This window comes from Nothoprocta perdicaria, unplaced genomic scaffold (assembly GCF_003342845.1).
Source record: "Nothoprocta perdicaria isolate Ctin4 unplaced genomic scaffold, notPer1 scaffold_104, whole genome shotgun sequence".
Taxonomy (NCBI): domain Eukaryota; kingdom Metazoa; phylum Chordata; class Aves; order Tinamiformes; family Tinamidae; genus Nothoprocta; species Nothoprocta perdicaria.
The window spans coordinates 1793847-1814360 of record NW_020454139.1 but is presented as its reverse complement, the minus strand read 5'-3'; the positions used below and the strand labels follow the sequence as shown (position 1 = coordinate 1814360).

Here is a 20514-nt window from a genome sequence, read left to right as displayed (position 1 = left end):
CACTGAAAGGAGAACAGGCTTAGCAGAAAGCCCCAATTAAATACTACAAATCCTGTCATAAAGGCAGTGTGTGACACTGAACCCTCATCTCATGGTGCTTTATAAAGACACTGCTATGGCATATTATCAGACACCTTTTACTGCAGGAATACTGTCCTGAAAAGCAGACACCAACACTCTTAAAAAGGCAGCTTCTGTTRACATTATTCATGTGTTGCTCTAAAATATCACTGTTTCTATCAAGGTCTAGGCTAGGTTATATGTCTAGTGACAATATACTCTYAGACAATGTTGTTGGCTATTGCATATAGTGGCATCCTCACTCTAAACCATGCTAGAAGCATGAATTCCATTTGTGGTTTCTGGATTGGCATATTTAATTCTGAAAGAGAAATACATATAGTCCTAAGGCACATGCCTTGCAGTCTGTTAGAACATGACCTGATGAGCTTTGTATACTCAGTCTTCAGTATTTTTATATACGCAAAGACCTTTACAAATCAGAAAAAGCCAATATCTCTTATCTAAAAAGTTTCAAAATGGACAGTCACTGAATACTTTATAGAACCTACTTAAAAATACAAAAGACTGAGAAGCTTATATTTCTATGTCAGCCTCCAGAAAGACTCACAAATTTAAACAGCTTCAGCAATACATCATCTTTAATACAAATGACACGTTTTTGTGCTGCATTGTTCAAATTTTAAGAAATGTGTGGTCTGCTTATTATTACTGTAAACTGTTAAAGACTAATCAGATATAAAAATATCTGATAGAGGTAGATGGACTCTTTCTCTAAAGAATTTGAAATATAAGTAAATAAAATGAAGTGCACAGAAGTTTCCCATTTTCATTCAGTTTAATCTTTTATGTTTTTTTGGGTAGGTAGTGATTGATACAGAAACTGAAACCTGCTGTTTTCTAGTACTAAGTGATTAGCTGAATATACACTGCAAATCTTAACAGTGAAGTATGTTGTATCTCACCATCCTACTACTTGCTAGAATTTTGGTTTCTTCTAGGATTTAATTAAAATAGACTGCCCTCACCTTTCCTAGAATTTTATCTTGTACAGACAGACATCTCTATTTGATGCTTACTGACATACAAAATCTACTTTCTCAGCTTATTTGCCTTACACAAAAGCTTTAGTTCTTGCCTATTTGTTTTGAGAAGAAAATTGCCTTTTAAAGCATTAGCAATATTCAGATGACCTTTATCCTACTCTTGAACTCTGATGACCTGCATTACAACAAGCAGAATAATAATATCACTGCTCTCAGTGACTTCTCTGCCTACTTTTCCTATATCTGTAGACACAGACACTGTCATTCCTATGCAAATGTATGATTACTTCCAATTCATCTTTCCAGAAAAATGCCCTGACGATTCCTTTCCTGCTGCTTTCAAATCTTTTTGACCTTTAGCTCATTCCTCCAACAACCTTGTTTTTTTTCTCAGACATTTTAGAACTGTTCAAACACTATTCTCCATTATTTTTTACAAGTGGAACAACTTACATTAATTGACTTTCAGTTGCAGGTGGCACATTCTTCACTAATATCAGTCTAATTTTTTTATCATGTACAGCTTCAGCCAAGATCGTGTAAAAGSTTTTTTTGATTTCTGTTTTAACGTGAAATAAAAGTCCATTTTCTCTGTTCCACACTGAATTGCTGTTTGTTGCTAATGGTTCTTTCTGTCTCTAGAATCACTCACACTGATGAGACTGGCTGTGGAAATTGAGACCAGCTCCAAGCTACCAAAGGCAACCGAAGTTCAGAGAACATTACAAGGCAGAAAACCTTCCTCAACACCCTGTAACAATTCTTCAACACGCTGTAACAAATTAAGAACCAAGTAAAAATGACCCAAGCCACAAAAATGATCATTTGCCCGAGGCAGAAATGAGGAAAGGGCAGTAGCATGACCGATGTCTTACATTGATTCAAAAAGCTGGTCTGTTGTCAAAAGCTCACTATCTGCAGTAACTGTGGCATATTTTACATGAAAGACTATTCAAACTAAGGTTTAAATCTATCATATGTAGCACTGGAGAGTAATAACAATAAAGGAGTCACTGTATTTCAAAATCATCACATCTCTGCAAATTTACAGTTACCTACTGTGTAAATAAGATAATCTTTTCAGAAATTTACCAGCGCTCTAATTCTATTAATCTTTCAAGAAAGAATGTGGTGAAAACAGACATACAGCTTTACTGTGATACTTGCTCATTATTTCTATTAACTTTAATATCTTCAGAGAAGTTGATAACAAGCTAAAAAGTATGGACTGGGCAATTTCACATATCAGCTGTCCATTCTTATTTATTAAGAAGATATTCTATGTTGCATTTTAAACAGATAGACTTAGTAGTTGCTATTTTTCCTTTCTCTTAAATATTGGAAAYATACAAAAGGTTTATCATGCACATAGCTTGACTGTGGTCCAGAAAATGGTATAGACATCCATATCACCAAGTGCAGTGAGCTCTAACATCACTTAAAACTTGTTTACAGTTTTAACAGTGATTTCTCAGTCCTCAGAGTTACTCAGAATGGCTGTACCATCTTAGCTGTCTTTTCTGCACTTGAAGTTCTACTACATTGTAATGCATTCCTGATGTTAGATTAGCTAAAAAGAAATGACAAGGAAAGGACCACTTTATCTGATGTTAAATTTTGTTTTGCTCATGTTTTACTCCGTGATCAACCAGTATGGATAATAAATCAGAACATTTCTGTGAACATTTCTGATAAAGAGAAAGAAGAGATCATAATTTTGCTGGAGGACTCTATAAACCGTGCAGGTCTGTGAATTCAGATRTCTGGGTGTTGAAAACCTTGCCCAAACTAGAGATTTTTCCAAAAACTTTACATAGGAACTAACATAATTTCTGGCAGCTGACATACAGGGAAAGTTCTAGACAAATCCCAGGATTGTTTTTGCCAGTGCAGATTAAATTGGCAAAATGGTAGAAAATCCTCACAAGTTGGAGACTTACTAGAATTAAGTTTTTGGGACAGCTTACACATGGTTTTGTATAAACTTTGCTGTAGATACCTTTAGAAATCTTTACACTGCATCAAAATTTCCTTTTTTGACTCACAGAATACCATAGTAACACACTGCTGGGAAAAGCATGGCATAAAAATATAGGTGATATTCATAACAGGTACAAAAGAGTATAGGTGGGAATGCCACCTGAGAACTCTGGATGGTTTCTAGATGCAGCACTGATGTTCTTCTAGAGACTATTCGGGAACAATGGGTGGAGAGAAAGCCTTTTATATRTTTTCAGAATTTGATTTTGGAGGAATGCCCTTGCATTATGAAAATGTGGAAGTATGAACATTATGTTCAGTTTATATCACCTCAGAAATGTCCTATGTRCTTAGCACACCCAGTTAAGTCAAGTCTAAACAGATTCTTTTCCCACAGCATAAAAAATGTCATTCACCTTTCATTTGAAGGTATTAGGCAGCTTGGTACTGATGACAGCTGAAAACCCTTCTGCTAAACTTCCACATTGTGAAATTTTGTATAGTTAAAAGATTAACTTATAAGTTGATATCTGAAAGTTGCRTTTTGCCAGATAGATTTGGACCAGACAATGAGCTTGTAACCTTCCACACACCAGTTCTCATCTGAGTGTGTGAGAAGCTGCATTTGTGAAAAGTTGAATCATTTTCTACATTCTTTGCAAGGTCTTTTTGTTACTCAATATGTCAACAATAATGCTAATTATTGTCGAAATGAGGGAAGTAAGATAAAAAGTTTCTATATACTAGACTTAAAGAGGCGATTGAATACAGGTCTCAAAAACACTCATTCATCCTCTTGATTTCTTTATTCAGTGCCACTCACTGTCTTATAGTCAGGATTGTCATAAACTATTAATCATCTATGCTTTATTGAAATTGGTTTTACCAGGAAAACAATGATATCGTTTTTATACTGGAGGAGCAGAGTAAACATGATGTAGAGCTCAGATGACATCCTCAGACCCCTGGCCACCACTGTTATGCTTCACCTACTCTTCTMCTGACCCAAAGAAAGTATAAAGATTCCAGCAGTTACTACAGATTTCCTTTGGTTTCTTTTCTTTGTTGTTGATTTTTGAATTCTTCAAAAAAGCATTTTTGAAACTAATCATTCATAATTTGGCATTTTGTGAGGATACCTCCAAAAAGTCAATTCCTAACTTTTAGTGCTTGTGCTTGTGAACAGTAGAGATGTATTTCTAAATTAATCTCCTTCCTCTCAAAGTCTTTACAGCAACTTGCCTAATTATGTCATATATAAAACATAAAACAAAAATTACTTCCTGACATTTGTCCAGCAGTTTTATTTTTTCTTTCTTCCCTCCCATGTGTCATGCAATCATCTGTTTTAGGATTGACATTATTTAAAATTATTGGGGAAAGGATGGAAAATATCCCTAGCATAAACTCCAGAGTTAAATTAAACATCTGATCTACAATGATATTTTAAAAAAGCAACAGTTTAGGCTAATAAAAAAAAAGCAGTAGCTATATAGGATTATTTTCTCATTCCTAACTAAGGAAGGAATCTAAAATACAGGAGCCATTGCACTTTGTCTTTTTTAATGATCTCTATCTCTGAGACATTTATATTTATGTCTCTCATTTGATCAGGCCTGACTCCTATTTCACTGACTTTTGTTTTGAAATACGCAAAGAAAAAACCCCAAAATCAAAGGAACAGATTTTGCCACTTAAGAAAATCATTGAGAAAAAAYATTTTACTACCGTAAAGATTCTAACCCAACTCGTAATACATTTAAGCCACCAATGTAATTAAACCTGCTTTGTTTAAAGTATTTACCAGATGCATTTGCTAGAGTGAAGGAATATAAACTGGCATGCATTTCAGCTAAATGTGTCATCAGTGATGTAGAAACTTCATTGTTAATTTCAGGTACGAACAGTCAAGAGATATTTATGAGAACTTTTCAGAAGATGAAGAGGTAAAAATGATCTTGGATTGCTTCTTTCTGCTCTGCTAATGCTTACCTAGCYTAAAGTAAGTACTCCTGGTTTGGAAAGTGATTACCCTAGGCCTAGGACACGTAGTCCCACAGCTCCTTGTAACATCCTTCTTCACATTAGAACAACCTTTTCCTTTCTCTGGTGCCCCCYGCCCAGCAATCTGAAGGACCAAAGTAACTACTGAATTTTCTAAAATCTGATTTTGTTTTTCCCTTTTCTCTCTTTTTTTTCTTTTCTTTTTATTGTTTTTTGTTTTTTTTGTTTGTTTTCTGGGCTGTCCAAAGAATTTTTTTCAGCAAAGCCACGTAAGAGAACAGAAAGATTCAGAATACACAAATAAATGCTCTTGGTTTATGAGTGGTTRTGGCCCAATTTCTGCTGAATTTCAGGGGAATTGGTGCAAAACAGGCCTGGTCTTTTTTGTGGTTAYATTTGTTCCTTCTCTAATATGCTAGAGATCTAGCTCTGTGATTTTGCTACTTTTATCTTCCTTCTGTAATGAGAAAGGTTGCTTAGCAAGGTAGTAGAGAGTAGTTTTCTGTGCAAGGTTAAAGGATACTGGTGATTAGAAAAAAACCTGTATCACATTCTTACAAGCTGCCATAACTGCAAGTAATCTTTTCATCAAGGGGAAAGTGTAAAAAACATAAAAATAATGCCTCTAATTGTGATGACAGTCAATTTCTAGCAACACTTTTTCCCGCAGGATAATTTTTCATGCCTCACTAAAACTTACGAGGCATGTGTTGATCATGGGATGTTATCATGGGCAATTTGTTTTCTCATACTTTGTATTGCTTAACGAGGCAAAATATAATCTGGAGGGAAGAAACAACCATTTCAAATTCAATATTTGTAATATGCAGGTGCTAAACATAATCTATATTCTTAACAGTGTATCTTCATTATGAGAAAATGTTTGAATTACACTACAGGCTAAATTGAAGGAGAATAAACCATTACAGGAATGTTTACCTGCTCTATTTTACTAATTTAGAGTGGGGTCTCTCTGAAAGTTAGAACTGACTGACCTTGCAGGACAAGGATCCAGGTTACACTCCTGAAGTTTCGGCTTTGGCTTGATATTTTCAGGATAATAATGACAGTATTGATCAGCTACTACTCGGTTGCTTCGCAGATCAAAACATTCAGCAGATGTCAGTTGATAACCTGCAATAACCAATGAGATAAAGAATATACAAGATTTGTTCTTGCTCTTCCTCTTTAAAATATGTCTAAGTCCTGGTTTTAAAGAAAGCTTACTGAAAACWCCAGTTTTCTTGGACATATTAAAGTAACAATTTACAAGAAAAATGGAAATCCTACAGATTTTCAAAGCAGTTTATCATCAGCTCTACAAAACATGTCTAAATGCAGGCTTAAAGAACCTGCACATATACCAATTAGCAACAAAAGTATCTGTCCATAGATTTTTTCGAAAACTGCAGTGACACAGGAGAATCTAATTCAGAATTCACACAGCGGTTGCTATTATTTAAAATCTGTTTTGTATTTATAACAGATAATGCTCATAAATATAGCAAAAGGTAGTCCKGACCTGGTGGAACTGCAATTGAATTACATGACTCAGGAAAAAAAATAAGATTAATTACATATTACAATCAATTTTCCAAGGTCCTATTCACACACACACACACACACAAAAAAGCATTCAGAGAATTTATAGTTCCACAGAGGACACTCAGGTATCAGAAACTTCAGTGTGTGTGGTAGGAGATGAATTTCTCACACATTTTGCTTCTACCATGTAAGTGTTTGCCCTGTATTTCAACAAAAAKAATCTTATCGTTCTCTGTCTCTCCTCCCTTGGCTCATCACAAAAGTAATACTTGTCTTGACACCTTCGCTTTCACAATGCTGTTGCTTCTCGAAAGGGAGATGTCACATTTTTTTCTCAGATTTCCTGGCAAAGATTAATTCATTTTCCTATCCCATTAATTTGGTATTATCCAAATGAGAGGCAGAAAAAATAGGTAGAAACTCAAAGTAGTAAATTTGCTTATTTCCCAGGAAAATCATCACACACTAAACTAAGTCATAGTAACATTATGTACTATCACCATTTGCTCGCAAAAACAGCTTGTCTTTCAYGTTTTTATAGATGTTATTGCTATTAATATAACTTAAACTGGTAAAAGATTAAAGAAAAATATGGGCAGTCACTCATGTTGGTGATTTCTGCATTTCATGAGCATCAGGAGAACAATATCCATCCTGTCCCAACCTGTCAGAAGTGGGCTAAAATTTAGTGCAAAATCAGATACTCCCAAAATGCTAAGTGGGAACTACTGGACATTGAAGAAACATGACTTTTCCCATCTTAGATCCCATGCAGTGAGAAACAAAAGAAATCAGTACAATCAAATACAAACTCAGAAGTCTGAAGGAGAAAAAGGAACTAAAGGCCCAGATTTCTCAGACCGTTTACATTTAGTTTCATTTCAGAAGAATAAAATTACTGATGGAGAGTGGGTAGGAATAGAGAAAGGAGACATTTTTTGATGCAAGCAAATGCCTGAATCCCATGAGGCCCAGGGCTGAAAATCCTTTCACTTGCTAGCTACAGCACTAAGTGCAGACACCTAAGTACAGAGCTTCTTATGCTATTAAAAAATCCACAATGCCATTGTTACTACATCCTTCTTTTCCTTTAGATATAGCTGTGTACATGTTCAAATCTGGCCCACTTTAAAGGTCCAGTCTAGCAGCTGGGACAGATCCTGTATACAAGTAACTATTTATGGAATACAATGGTAATTTATTACCTCCTCCACAGGATGCTGAACAAGGAAAAAAATCAGTTTCCCTCCATCGGTGAATGATTGGCTGGTAGAAGATAAACTGAACTGAACTGTCGGCTGCACCAGCATAGCGGATCTGAAAGAGATGTAATGCCAAAGGGTGAACCTGACATAAATGCTAGGTAGAAACATCCTGCTGTAAGCACCTTGCAGAATACTGGACAGTATATGAAATACTGGAAGTACTTTGTAAGTGGAAAGTGAAATGCAGAAAATAGAGCACAGGCTTGTGGCACTAACACCAAAACTGTCACTAGAAATCATAGTAGAATAAATTGTTGATTAATGGTGTTTTACAGATGATGTTCTGAAATAATGGCAAGATGAATACTGAGTAATTTTATGGAGACAAAGGATATGATCTGTTTTTAATTGTATCGGATTATCTATCTATGATCTGGCCCTGTAAAATTCAAATAAGTGTTAGAGCCTTAGCATTTCAAGGCACCTTCTGCAACCACATATAATATATCAGACAGGTAAGATAAAAGTAGGAGGCTGTGCTGTAAAAAAATACAAATATATATAAGTATAAAAGCTGTAATTCTGCATTTTTTATAATTTCTGAGATGAGATCTCTCCTTCTTCTCCGTAGTACTTAGAGTTATGTCATTTTGGCTCTCTAAATCCTCCTTTCTGTCATAGGCTTGGACTCTTAACTGAAATTAAGGGACTATGCAGAAAGCTCTTTATGTACTTGGCATGTTGAAAAGATTTCCTAAGTTTAAGGCAGACTTTGTAGTGCAAGCAGTGCAACAAGGAAAGAGACCTTCACTTCTGAAGTGGGTCTGTTTGTACCCAGACCAGGAAAAAATAACTTTCTTGTTTAATGCCATCAGGGAGAGTTTCATACAGTCTGTGAAGTCAGGGAGACTTCAGAATCTCCACAGGGGAGTCCTTGTCCTTACCTCTAACCCCTTCCATGATTACCTGCCAAGAGTAAGATCAAGAATGTTACTATAGACCTCTCCTTGCTGGTGGTTCTCCCTAGGACGTAATGCATCAGTGTTGCTTGAGCATCTCTGGTTTTGGGACACAATCATGTGGCATAATGGAAAACTCAGAAGTCACAACCATGAAACATGTATCCTTCTCTAAGTACTTTTACTCTGAAAAGTGACTGCCCCTGTCCTTTCTTCAGACCAGCTTAAAATATTTCAATTCTGACTTCTTCTTTTTTTTTTTTTTTTTTTCTCACATTTTCAACAATACTCTTCTATCTTGGAAACATGATTTTTCAATCTTCTTTTCATTTTCTCTTTCTAAGCACTGAGAGACACCATAAAAGATAATATATTAGACTGAAAAACAGAAGCAAAGATATGATAAATTGAGTTGAACAGAGTAATCTGGTTGCTTGTTGTTGTTTTCCCCAGTACATGGAAAGAAACATGATTACAAATCACAGAAACTCTTGGAGAAAAGGAGGAAGACAGAAATGCCGGAGGATATGTTCAGGATTGTAAGAGATCTGGCCCTTGGAGACTAAGGCTGCCTTTTTCTAATTAGAGTAAACAGTGATGTAAATTCCCAACAGAAAAAAAAATACAGCTGTAGAAATACAGATTCTTTACAAATAGTAGGCCTTTAGCATGGATTAATATCATTTGGGTCTGTGTGTCAGAAACAGGATATCTAATTCCTCATGCAGGGATAGTACATTAATCACACACTTCAGAAAGATCCTTCTTAGTTCATGAAAGCGTCATACACTCCTGGGAAAATGTTCTGTTCTGCTGGAAGCTGTTCTGGGAGGTCTCTGGTCTGAGTGTGCATAAAAAGACCTTGCTAGGGAGAACTCTGCTCTTCTCTTTTAGTTTTAAAGGAATATCAGTGATTCTGAAAACCAAAAGGTCTGCTCAGGTCTGTGGTGAATCATGACGAACAGACCAAGAGCTCACACAGAGCCTACAATAGAGCAGGATGAGGAGGAAAAAAAATCACATAAAAAGTCAGGAAGACGCAAGAGGCCCTCTCCCTGCAGACAATTCCTGTGTGTCTGCAGAATTATTTGTCTGCTTCGGCACTGAGAAAAGACAGATGCAAATCTCTTCCAGCCTGAAGTGGAAGACATTGACTTAGTCAATATGACATAACATATGTCTATATAGTACTATACCATATAGTCATGTGACATAACAACATAGGTGGGAAAGATTTACAATGAGCTGCGGCCATGAGCTAAAATTATACAAAACAAGCAAGGTGAAATAAGCAGACATAGGACTGTTTATTTCTTTAAGGAGTAAAGAAGAACGAGTATATGGTGATTCCATGCAACAAAAATGTTTCTTTTTTTCTTTGACAGTTTGTTAAGGCTAAGACCTTCATCCAGGAGGAAACATCAGCAGCTGCTTGAGCCTTGTAAGATTAGGAAAATGAGGCATGATAACTAAATATTTAAAGAAATACACTGATTTGCAGCATATGGCCAACTTCCACCTACAGAAATATTCACATCTGCACTATGGTGAAATTTTTGATCCTTGCAGTGCCTAGCGATCCCTTCTCCATTACTCTACTAACTTTCTAGACTATTCTGCAGTCTCTAAAAGAGGTCCTGTAACTCTTTCTGCATCTTTCTGTAATTGTTTTGCATCCTCAAGTGGATGMAAAACAATTTCTCCTTAAAATGGAGAAAATAGCAGTCATTCACCTTCTTTCAAGTAAAATTCTAAGTGTATCAAGAGAAAGCAATGACAGTTCAGCTTTGCTGTATGCATTGCAACCACAGTGGAAACATTCCTGACTTCCCCTGTGTTCCYGGGAGTTTGGAGTTCAGAACATCAGAACAATACTGCCTAGTTTGTGGCTAAAAAAAAGGTCCACATAGAGATCAACAGTCTCACAAAGTGTGAGATCCCAATGGAAGTTAACAGTCTTGTCAACAGTAACTGCTGACTGGAGTTTTTTTATTCTTTGTTTTTAGTTGGAGAGAACTTTTTTGACAGCAACAAACCCATTGCTTGTGTCTGCTGATGACAGATTAACCTTCAAACTGCACTAGGTTTATTTTGACACTAGTGGAGGTTAAGGCACAGTCTGTATTAATCCATTTTTTTCCCTGTACACCAATACGGAAATTATCAATATTAATGGTAAAATTAAATCATTGTAGTTAAATTCAAAGTTCTATGCAACATAATATTCTTATTTTATGAAACTATCTTGTGTTGGAAGAGGAAGAAAGAGCTTATTTATTTATATGTTTTCTCTTGTGAAGTTTTATCTGGTATATTATGCTCTAAGTCACCATTATATCTACAAAAAAAGTTCTAACAGCTTTTTTCTGCAACATTTTATAGATATTTTTAACAAGTGTCAAATAAATCATCGGATTTGATTTATTAATGCAAAGGCAGTGTTGAAGCCTTGTACTAAGTTACATAAAAAGAAACCGTGGATGAAGATATAGAGTGCTATCCTCATGTGGCATATGCAATTCTCTGCTTTTCATGTCAGTAAAAACAAAGTTTTTTGTTTTGTATAATGCTTTCTTTCTACTTAATCCCTTCTACTTAACATCCCTATTTATATGTAGTAAGGCCACTGAAAAATAATGAGAATGTGCAAATGCTGCTCTTTATAATGTGTTCATGAAGCAGAAATAGAAGGCAGATATATTATGGGAAATTAATTTTTTTTTTCCAAATAACATAACAATACAAAAAATTGTAAATCATTAGAGATGCTGATGGCTTTCAAGTAAACTGTCTAAACCAGAACCACATTATGATTTCTTTGAGCTTGCTTTAACTCCCTGGCAGCCCTGAGGGGAACTTTGCCTTTGAGCTCCAGGCAACATGTCTACTGTTGGCTGTTGGATTCATATCCCTTAACTGTGACAATCCTCAGTTAGGCCATCTGTCTTCTGGGGCTATTTTTAAGTGAAAGACAGASGGAACTCCTCAATCCAACCTCTCTATCAGTCAGAGAAATCACATTACATATCACCAGTTTACCAGGGACTATGCAAACATTCCCAAATCAGCTCTGCTCATCAACAAAGACAACTAAACTTTGGTAGAGCTGTGTTTTAAATTGCCAAGATGACTACTTGTATAAATATTTCAACTAAATTTATCACAAGGTCAAAACAAATTTGTTCTTAAATGCCCTTATGGTCCTCAAAGGAAGAATCAGTCTGAAAATCAGTGCAACGAATTGGCTAGGATAGCTGGCAGCTGGGAAACCCATTATATCAACTAGAAAAGGTACTATAGGCTGCACAGAGATAGCTACTAAAGGCAACAGAGACATAAACTTCTGATATCAGGGAGACGTCCGCAGAACCAAGGGTGATCTCAAATACAGCAATAAGAATCCTTCTGTATCTTTTCTACAGACACTACCCTTAACACCCACTTCAGCCACAGAAAGATAATTTCACCACTACTGACATGCTCCCTGAACAAGAGCATGCACCACTAAGCAAGCTACAGGAGTCCCTTTTTCTAGTTTGTCTATTATTAGACAAAAAGAAACAGCCTTGACTTTGCATCTCCGCTATCRGGTACCATTCCCAAATTGAATATCTGAAGCATTGCAACTCAYACAGAATGTTATACCTTGAGAGACTTTTCCTAAAATCTTGTGTCCAAGTCTTCAAACAATTCCTTACTTCTACAAACTCAAGACACCAACTTAATATAATCCACTAACTAAGAAAATTGTGACACTCATCAATAYATTTTCATAATCAGTGCAATTAATCCCTTTCCCTCCCACCTGTTCCCTGAGAGAACAATCATCATGTTACTCCCAGGGGGGAAATACTTCATCTCATGCATTAAGCATATTCCTGAAAGTGATGTGATTGAAACAACAAAAGCCCCAAAGTACTCAGTTACTGAGGAATAATATTTATAACAAAACATAAACCCTGTACTTTTGGTCTCTCATCCTGATCTTCAGTGGATGTCTTCAGAAGTTGATCATGGGAAAGAAGACATAACCATCAAATGCAAACTACAGAAAACTCAACAGAACATGGTTTTACGGATTATTAAGTCTTACTTTTACCCTATTTTATTCTACAAGATATTATATTCCAAATGATCTGCACTCCATACAGGGCAAGAATCTATCATGTCTCAGCTGATAATTTCCTTTTTGCTCTCCAGAAACTAATCCACATTTTCTCTCAAATTTTCCTACTGACTGATAAAATCAGTTTGTTAAAAACAAATGCATCTTTTTTTGGAGTTTACTGCTTCTATTTCAGACATCAATATGGTACTACGTCTTTTTACATCTGCATCCAATGATTTCATAATTATTAAAATACAATTTAAGTATGGAGAAATGGCAGCTTGCATTTATAAGATTTTTGTTGTTCTTACAACAAATTTAGGTAATAAAAAGGAAAATATTTATAAATTTTAACAAATTCCTTGTGGCTTTTCATTAATGCTGTTGCTTTTCCCACAATTCAGTTTATCTATATTTAATAAACTCAGTTAAAAATTCAGGCCTGTTCAGATGCCTTGAGATTCACTTTTTTAAAGGCTTAAACTCTTTACTAGACTATTAAATATAAACTCATCCAAAAGCTCCTTGCTGTGTTTCAACATGCTGAACATTATGTGACTGTAAACATAAACAGAATGACATTAATAAATGTACATCTTTTACCTGAAGAAAAAACACAAGGGACAACTTGCTAAAGAAATAGAAACTAACATGTCTAAGAAAGTTTCAATTGTCCCAAGTTAAAAATTGAAAGTAGAAGAGACTTTAGACCAGTAGTATTCTTAATAAATATGTAATTAATGGTAATAAATCTCCAGATCGAAACAGTACTCACCCAGTGCTTTACTATCCCGTAGTAAAGGAACAAAAACAATTCAAGAATAAAAGTCATGTTTGATACCACCTAGATTACTGCCATGGGAATGCTAGTGCTTTAATCACAGGAAAACAAAATAAAACAAACAAACAAACAAACAAACAAAAAAACCCAGCACAAGTTTTTTGGAAGTGCCTCCCTGAGCAAACAAATAACCTCAATCACCATACTGGTTCAATTGGTAGAATGAAACTATGAAGCAAAAATTAGTGATGCACCCCCTAGAAGGGTGATGTTCCCCAGACTTTGTGGTTTTCCTTGTCAAAAGATCATGATGGGCACTAGTGACTTAGGCGTTTGGATTCTTAGAAAAGTTTTCCTGTGTCCCTCATCAAAGATCATAAAAGGATTTGGTTTAGGAGGACTCTTGCATGAAATAACAGCTGATTAAAAGGGCCATATGTCATCAAAAATATCATACAATGACATTTATTATCAGCCAGATGCTAAATGATCAGAAGTATTGTTCAAAATTTTCTCAAGAAAAAATTATAGACAGCAGGTAAAAATGAAAAGGGCTATGAAAAATCCTCAAAGATTTCACAGACTAAATTCAAATTCAATAAAAAAGAAATAACGTCTACAGAAAAAAAAAATCCTAATTATATAAGGTCTCTATATAAACTGGTCTCTAAATTAGCCACTACTATTCAGCAATAAAAACAAAGAATTGCTAGTTGGTGTTTCTCTAAAAATGTCAGCTCAGTTTGCAGCAGCAGTTWACAAGATTAATAGAAAATTTTGAATTAATAGTGAAGTGGGAAAGAACAGGCTATTGTACCAACAAATAGAATGCATTTGTATCCTGAACACTATGTTTAGTCACTTAGTCTCAAAAATATAGCTTGATATATTATATAGGTAATTATATTAAATAAATATTAAACTATTTTTATTAAATCACATATGTATATATAAATGTTTACATTAATCAATTGCTGTATTTACATAATAGTCATATATCATGTTTTTAGTTATCATTATAAAATATCCACTGTACACTGTGTGGACCTACTTGATGAGAGTCGAAATGCAACAGGATTTCTCAGATTAGAAAAGAGGCAGTAGAAGTTATGACAGAGGTGTCTAAAGTTATAGACACGGAGAAAATGGATAAGCAGGGACCATAAACCATTTCTCATTGTGAGAGAACCATAAGAAATCCATGAAAATATTATATTGAAGATTAAAAAACAAGAAGCATTCTTTATTTGACAGAATGTATAATYCTTTGTGGAATCTGTCCCAAAAGGTAAGTGTAGCAGCTGAAGGGTAAACACAAATAGGTGTGTGTGGATATATTTATTTCAAATGTATGTACATACATATAATAGATATACAAGTCCTTGTTGGCCTCTGCCCTAATGCAAGTATAAAAGCCAGATCTTACTTTGCTTCTTACTGTGCGCTCCTGGTCCAGAATTGTTTGCTTAATCCCATCCTAGCCTAAGCTTGGTGCAGCCCAGCAGCCTCTGCTAGCTGAGTCACTTGCTCATGCACTGGGTCCTGCAAGTTCTTGCAAGTGCCAGGAAGCTGGATTAAGTTCCAGTCTCATTTGTTAATCTGCACTCCAATGCCAATACAGTTCTTCCCCCCAGCAGTTTTCCATCAGTCCGAGGTCGTAACTGAGGTAAAATGCACCTGGCCAGCACTCACGCTCTGTATAACCCATCATCTAACTCTGACCTCTACCCTGGCTATAACTTTTTGGCTAATTGGGGGCCAAAATCCCAGTCCTGATGTTAACTCTCCTCAAGAGAACACAACCACATTTTATCTGCASAACATGGCACTCATGTTCTCTTATGTCCTCTTATGCCAGTCCTCTTACGGCACTGGCACAACAATTAGCCAGGCATAAACCTCCTTTTAAATTATTAACGTTGCTAATGTAAAAGGCTGGGAAAAAAAAAAAAAAACAACAATGCTTGAATTCCACCCTGATTACTTTCAAGCATTGTTTAATTCCTGTTGTATTTGACAGATGGGTAAAGCTCTCCAGAACAGTACATTCTCCAACCAAATCTGTTTTGAGGAGACAGACTGCACCAGCAGCCACCACTGACAGAAAGGTAGATAGAACTCAACAGTACTGGTTCTGCCAGCAATGAGCCAGCTTGAGCGCTCAGACTATTCACACGATCAGCATACAGAKGCAGCATGGTAGTTCAACAGGCAGGTCTCACCTCCCTCGATATAGAGGGATGTGTAAGCAAGAAGAGGAAAAGGTTTTTTTTCCAATCAAGTGAGATAACAACAGCAAACCCAGGAACACAGTCATCCCCTCCTGATTTCAGGACCAATTCACTGAGCTACTCGACAATCCATGAGCTACTTGTTTATAGCTCATATACTCTAATTAACCAAGCTGCCTTAAATACAAAATGAAAGATGATTCATAATATTATATCTTTTATATGTCATTTTCGTCATTTGGATGTCAGATCCAGATAAAGATATTTAACACAAAAAAATTTACAAAATATTCTAGTCATTTTGAACTGACTAGCATCTGTTCTGTTGGGACACACTCATTAAAGAAAAAAAAAGAGGAGTGCACTCTTCAGGTCAAAAGGTCAAACTTGTCTTTCTGAATCAGCAGGGATAACTTCTGCTTGCTTTTTGTGGTTCTGTTCATCATGCACTTTTGTTGATAGACTTGTTTTATATTAGAAGTTGCAAATATATTGCTAGGGCAACATCTAAACGACACTACTCCAAATCAGTCTAACCTAGTCCAAGTCAACCCAATCCAATCTCCAATAGTGTTTTCAAATTTACAATTCAAAATTCTAGCTGCCATCACTGGAAGTTAAATCAATGTCCCCTGTCTCTAGGGCCTGTGGTGAAAAACTTATGTAGGCTTGGACATGATATAGGTTTTAGAGTTTCACAGCTGAAATCCTTCAAGTTCCTTCACCGCACTGAAAAAAGATTTATTTTATTGTGATTCCCAAATATTCATTTTTGTATGTATGTTTTCCTATAGAACCTGTGTATTGCTTCCAGCAATGTGGTTTATATTACCTGGAAGAACAGAAATGCTCTAATGGGAGGAAACAATTTGATACTTATTGCCAGTGCAACACAAAGCAGAACTTCAAAATGACACCATGATTTCTGAAGTAAAGTCATCCCATTTATTTTGGAGCTTAGGGACCTCTGTCTCCATTACATTACAGTATTTTGTGCAATTACATGTAAAAACCCCCACAAATTATGGAGTGAAAAGACAGAYTCTCTTTCTTCCTGCTTGTCACAAACTAAGCAAGCTGCATGACCTTTGATTTATACCAACCTCAAACAGCATCTACAGAAAGGAATCTACCTTGGCTTGTAAAATGTTCATATATTCTCTTTAGGGCACACACTGGATATGCCTTCCCTGGAAAAAAATCAATCTCTTTTCCAAGGACCATCAAATGAAGATAGGTACTGATAAAGAATTTCATGCAGAGCTCAAGAGGTAGCCTGCACTAGGCTCTGTAGTAAATATCTGTTGAGAAATTAAACTCTACAAAAATCTCCCTCATCTTTCTAATGCACTGACCTCATTTCCTGATTAATTTTGCCACAAGAGATRTATTTGATCGATGACCCTCACCTTGACAGTGAAATCTGCAGTGAGAGGCCCAGATATTTTCAGTATCTCCTTGTCAGGAAACTTCTGGAAGTCGATACTAGAATTGTCCATGAGGAAGGAGCCTGTAGAGCTGAGGCTGTTTTCACCCTTCACACCTTGGAGAGTCTTGGTTTCCAAATCTGACAAATCCAAAACAATATAACATCAAATAACCATAGTTAAAGTGGAAAAAAATCAATGGGAGGTGGAATGTAGATTTGCTTTCTAAATTAGAATTTCTAAATTAGAATTAATGAAACTTTTGTTCTTTTCCACAGTTTATTTATATCCCCATACCTTCCTCTTTTCTTTCTTTCCCTCCCCCTTTTTGGACTTTTTGAACTTCCAGATTCCTAGGTCTGTGCTCATTTCCTCTACCATGGGACACACTTTTACTCCCTCTCAGACATTCTGATCCATTCCAAATTGGGCATATTTATTCTCATTTAACACGCTCTCAGTAAGTCACGCTCCTACGTAGTGCATAACTCAGACTTTCCCTGATGAGCGCTGTCTTTGCTAGTTGCTGTTTCTATTCTTCAAATGTTCAAAAGTGGGTCACTAAGCACATGCTGCAATGACAGGTAATTAACTGAGAGCAGCATGTCCAGGAAAGGAGGATCAAGCCTTCTCTTTGCAAGGTAGTCTGATCCTTTTAARTTAAGCAAAAAATGAAGCGGAAAGAGAGAAACTCTTCTGTGCTCTCTTTTTAATACTCAGTATGTTCTACAGCCCCAAAGTGGGCAATAATTCAGATATAGTTTTGTAGTGACCCTTCTTTATTCAGCCAAAAAAAGTCACATTAATCATATTAAATCATRTATTGAATGGAAATCAAACATCAAACAGCAGACTCATTACGTCATCCAGTTAGTATCCCTGCCAACTCCAGACTATGCTTTACAATATATTTACCAGTAAGCTGATTCATGTGGTTATTTCAAAGTAACAATACATTTCATCATGTAGAATTACAAAAATGCGCATAAATGTATTTGTGAAATTATCCAGAATGTCTCCCACCCAGAAAGGCAACAAAGACAATCTGATCAGGCATTGGTAAATATCATTATTCTATGATGCTATCATATTTTCAGAGAGTAAAAATGGGAGAAATGATTGTTTTAATATGCACTAAATTTTTAATTAGGAAAAATAATTATAGCAATTAGACTGCTTTCCAGGATTTGTCATGGGAATAAATTAAAGAAGTAAGGTGCTGAAGCAGTACACTGATAATTTACTGTGCATTAATGAATTGTTTAGTCTTCAGTGGGACTGGTCTCCTCCTATGCAAGGTATATGGCTATGTATTTGTTTCTGTATTGAACTGAATACATCAAGCACACAGATGCTTTTGTATRGATAGTCAGCCTCCTATTGACTTCTAGAATAGCCAAAGTTCACAGGTAAAAATCCTCCCCTTTCCAAACTTATTGTAGCTCATACATATGTATAAGTTTTTGATGGGTGAACAAATAGACTCATGGAGACTCTAAAATAAAAAAAGAGATGTACTTGGACGTACTCTTGTTTACACAGAGCAGTTAATCTAAATCCCAATCAGTGAATCTGGCAGACCTTGGTGATTTAATTCTTTTTTTGTTCTGAAATGTGATATTACTTAACTGAAGACAGCCTTTCTTGCTAAAAACTCATTTCTCCTTAAGCAGCATCATAGCTCAATTTCATTGGAAAAATAACAAAAATATGAAAATGTTTGCTAACTTGGAAAGGAACATGTATACTGCAAAAGAAGGCAAGAGAGAAGGGAAGAATTCAAATCATCTAAAGGCAGAAAAAGAACAGCCCTACTGGAACAGCTTAGGAATACCCAAAAGTCTGCTTAACTGAAGTTTTGGGCATATTTTTTCAATCTGTAATTTGCTCATCATTTTTCACAGTTTTTCTATACCTAAGCAACCATAAAAAAGGTTAGGCTTGCCTAACCTTATACTAGCCAATGCTTTCTTCAACATAAATTGTGGAATACAGAACAGAATTCATAATCCACTCTTTATTTTGCCAGTCAATACACGTTCATTGCAAAATTAAGTTTGGAGATAATTATTTTGTGTTTCATCTCTTTGTTTGACTAATGATTGAAATCATATTCGCAAGCACAGAGGCGAGGAAACTGCAACTGTAGGAAACTTGCATTACCTTTTGGAAAATTGGAGGGGAGACCTACTTTTTTCAGAATAATTTGTGATTCTGACAGTTCATGCAGTTGTTACAGTCTGGAACTACTTGCTTGTACTAAGTGAGCTTGCAGTAAGCCCAATTTGCCAGCACCCTCTTTTCAATGCTGCTGACAAAAAAAGGAGCAGCTTTCACATTGGCAGGTAGGAGGGAAGTATGTAAAGAATCTTCTCTTCAAAAAAGAAATGAGTTTGCCTACATCTCTCTCTGCATAGTCTCAAATACAGAAACTGTTCTTCCAGGCAGGCCACTGGGATGCACAGCTCCTYAGGCAAAGCAGAGAAGTGTTATAACCAGCGAGTGGTGGGTTTGCAAAATAATGGATTTAACTCCCTGGAGCTTCAACACTCCAAAGGAACATGGCCTGACGTGTATGTTCCTTTTGTGCAGGATCTCACGGTGATTTTCTGTGGGTGCAATTGTGTATTTGTGGATGTCTATGGGAACAACAGAGATTATTTTAATAGAAACGTGTTAAAGTTACGAGCAGCCTGGTGGCTAAGCTCAGCTGTAGAGAAGCTTATACTTTACAGTCCTGAATATTTCTTCATTCAGTGGGATATATTATATTAATTTTAAACAAAAGTTTGGTAYGACTTGGTACCAATTGAGCAGCAAAGGATAAACGGCAATGTCTGAAAAATTACGGAGGGGCAAAGGATTCTGTAACATCAGCCAAGCTCTGTTCTGCAATGAGCACGTACCACCAGTGTAATGGGGCTGATGAGAGCTTCTGAGGGCACCACTCATCCTGTGTGTCAAAGTCAGTGAGTAAGAGAGGGAAACCAGACACCRCACTCTAAACAAAGCACTGCGGGTTAGCGAGACTTTCTTAAACAAGTGTACTCTGGCTCTTTCTACTTACATAAATGATCGGGTCCTTTGAGCACAAGGCGAACATGCCTGCTTCCATACGGAATAGCAACCACTGTGTCTTCCACTGGGGGAAAGGTAAAAATGTATGTTGTCAAAAAGTAAAGAAATTAGTATCTGTTTTCAAATAAG

General features: G+C 36.1%; 1 protein-coding gene across 1 annotated transcript in view; it reads right to left on the bottom strand.

Moving 5' to 3' along the window:
* Positions 1-20514, bottom strand: part of ADAMTSL1 (ADAMTS like 1) — a 388396-nt gene that overhangs the window by 96075 nt on the left and 271807 nt on the right. The window contains exons 7-10 of the mRNA XM_026044037.1: positions 20375-20449; positions 17290-17447; positions 7802-7913; positions 6047-6185 (exon numbers count right to left, since the gene is read on the bottom strand). Of these exons, the coding sequence (XP_025899822.1) occupies positions 6047-6185; positions 7802-7913; positions 17290-17447; positions 20375-20449 (484 nt within the window). The remainder of the gene's footprint in view (positions 1-6046; positions 6186-7801; positions 7914-17289; positions 17448-20374; positions 20450-20514) is intronic.